Source organism: Salvelinus sp. IW2-2015, linkage group LG7 (assembly GCF_002910315.2).
Source record: "Salvelinus sp. IW2-2015 linkage group LG7, ASM291031v2, whole genome shotgun sequence".
NCBI lineage: Eukaryota > Metazoa > Chordata > Actinopteri > Salmoniformes > Salmonidae > Salvelinus > Salvelinus sp. IW2-2015.
In genome coordinates, this window is record NC_036847.1 from 6,125,579 (window position 1) to 6,127,606 (window position 2,028).

At 50.6% G+C, this 2,028-nt stretch overlaps 1 protein-coding gene across 1 annotated transcript in view; it reads right to left on the reverse strand.

Moving 5' to 3' along the window:
- The window catches only part of LOC111966895 (semaphorin-3G), a 17,521-nt gene extending 15,499 nt beyond the window's left edge, over positions 1-2,022 (reverse strand). Inside the window, exon 1 of the mRNA XM_023991847.2 lies at positions 1,924-2,022. Coding sequence (XP_023847615.2) covers positions 1,924-1,980 — 57 coding nt within the window. The 5' untranslated portion in view covers positions 1,981-2,022. The remainder of the gene's footprint in view (positions 1-1,923) is intronic.
- Between the last annotated feature and the right edge of the window lie 6 nt (positions 2,023-2,028).

Below are 2,028 nucleotides of genomic sequence, written 5' to 3' on the forward strand. Positions count from 1 at the left end.
AAAAAGAGATGAGATGAGGTGTTTCCACAGTGGGACTTCAGCCCTGACATAGTGGGAGTTTAACATTTCGCTGCGGGAGATGTGATTGTAGTATTGCTTACAGAGATGGTCTGTAATGGTTAATCCCAGGCCACAGAGCAGATGGAGAGGGAGAGACAAGCGTCCGGCTGGCGGCCGGGAGAGCTGACATTCCCCAGCAATTGGCGTCTTTCTATGTCCTACACACACAGCTGTCGGATGTGCTCTGGTATGAAGAGTCAGAGCGTGCATACCTCCCATCTCTCTCACACAGTCATACACATCCCTTCTGACATGCATACGCACGTGCACATACACGCACACCACAGCTAACTACAGGTGTCCCCAAGAGACTCTGCTTCAGAGTCTAGACAATACAAAGAGTAGCATTCCTATGCTCACACTTAGAAGTGTATGGTTCACACACACACACACACACACACACACACACACACACACACACACACACACACACACACACACACACACACACACACACACACACACACAACCACAACCCACACAACACACACACACACACACACACACACACACACAGCACACACACATTGTGTATTCAGTGTGGCCAGTGAGTACAATATAGTTCCAGCACCATGCAGTAGTTTCTGGTCCGTCTCAGTCCTCATGGTGGAGCGACCTCCCAGACTACGGAAGATCACTGAGTCTCTACCCAGGAAGTCTGCAGTCAGCCCCGTGTAAAGCTCCCCACCTGGGAACCGACAGGGCGAACAGGATGGAGGGAGAGCGGAGGGGAGGGGGAGATAGTAGAGACAGAAAAGAGAGGAGAGGAGAAGACAACAGAGAGGATTAAAGGTGAGGAGAGGAGAAGAGAGAGTGGGGAGAGGGAGGGGGGACAATGGGAAGCGGACAGAAAAGAAAGGAGATGTGTAAGGACGAGGAAATAAGGAATGACAGGGAAGAACTTGAATGATGAGAGAAATGCAAAAGTGGCCAACATCGTGAAACACTACCTCATCCTGAACCCCAAACCACATGCCCTGCTTCCCTGGAGAAGGTTCATAGACTGAACAGAGATCAGATCACCCGTCTGTAACAGCATCTCCCACTGAATCAGACAGCATCCCCAAATGAACTAGGATCAAATGATATGCTACAGTATCCCTGCTCTGCATGATAAAGAGCACAGGTCCTGTTCCTAACAAGAGTATCTTCACCTAAATGAGCCGTGTCACAGATAGAGCACTGCTCCCTAAGCCCTGTCATCACTTCACTGACTGAGGATGTATGTGCCTGTGTGTGTGTGTGTGTGTGTGTGTGTGTGTGTGTGTGTGTGTGTGTGTGTGTGTGTGTGTGTGTGAACCATACACTTCTAAGTGTGAGCATAGGAATGCTACTCTTTGTATTGTCTAGACTCTGAAGCAGAGTCTCTTGGGGACACCTGTAGTTAGCTGTGGTGTGCGTGTATGTGCACGTGCGTATGCATGTCAGAAGGGATGTGTATGACTGTGTGAGAGAGATGGGAGGTATGCACGCTCTGACTCTTCATACCAGAGCACATCCGACAGCTGTGTGTGTATGGACATAGAAAGACGCCAATTGCTGGGGAATGTCAGCTCTCCCGGCCCGCCAGCCGGACGCTTGTCTCTCCCTCTCRATCTGCCTCTGTGGCCTGGATTAACCATTACAGACCCTCTCTGTAAGGCAATACTACAATCACATCTCCCCGCAGCGAAATGTTAAACTCCCACTATGTCAGGGCTGAAGTCCCACTGTGGAAATCACCCACAGCCATGATCCAGTTCCCATAGCCCCAGATCATGACATGGTCTAAGAGGGGGTTGAAGKCTGACCTGGAGCCCGGGAGAATGAACCATCAGGCCCCAGAGTCAATAATAAATCATGAGAATGTACGGTTCCTCTTACCGCACATACTCGTCCCACGCGGGTGTGGATGGCTCCCTCCCTGTCCCCGGCCTCCATGGCCTTCTCCGTGAAGAAGAAGTACACCTTGTCATTGTCACGGTCATC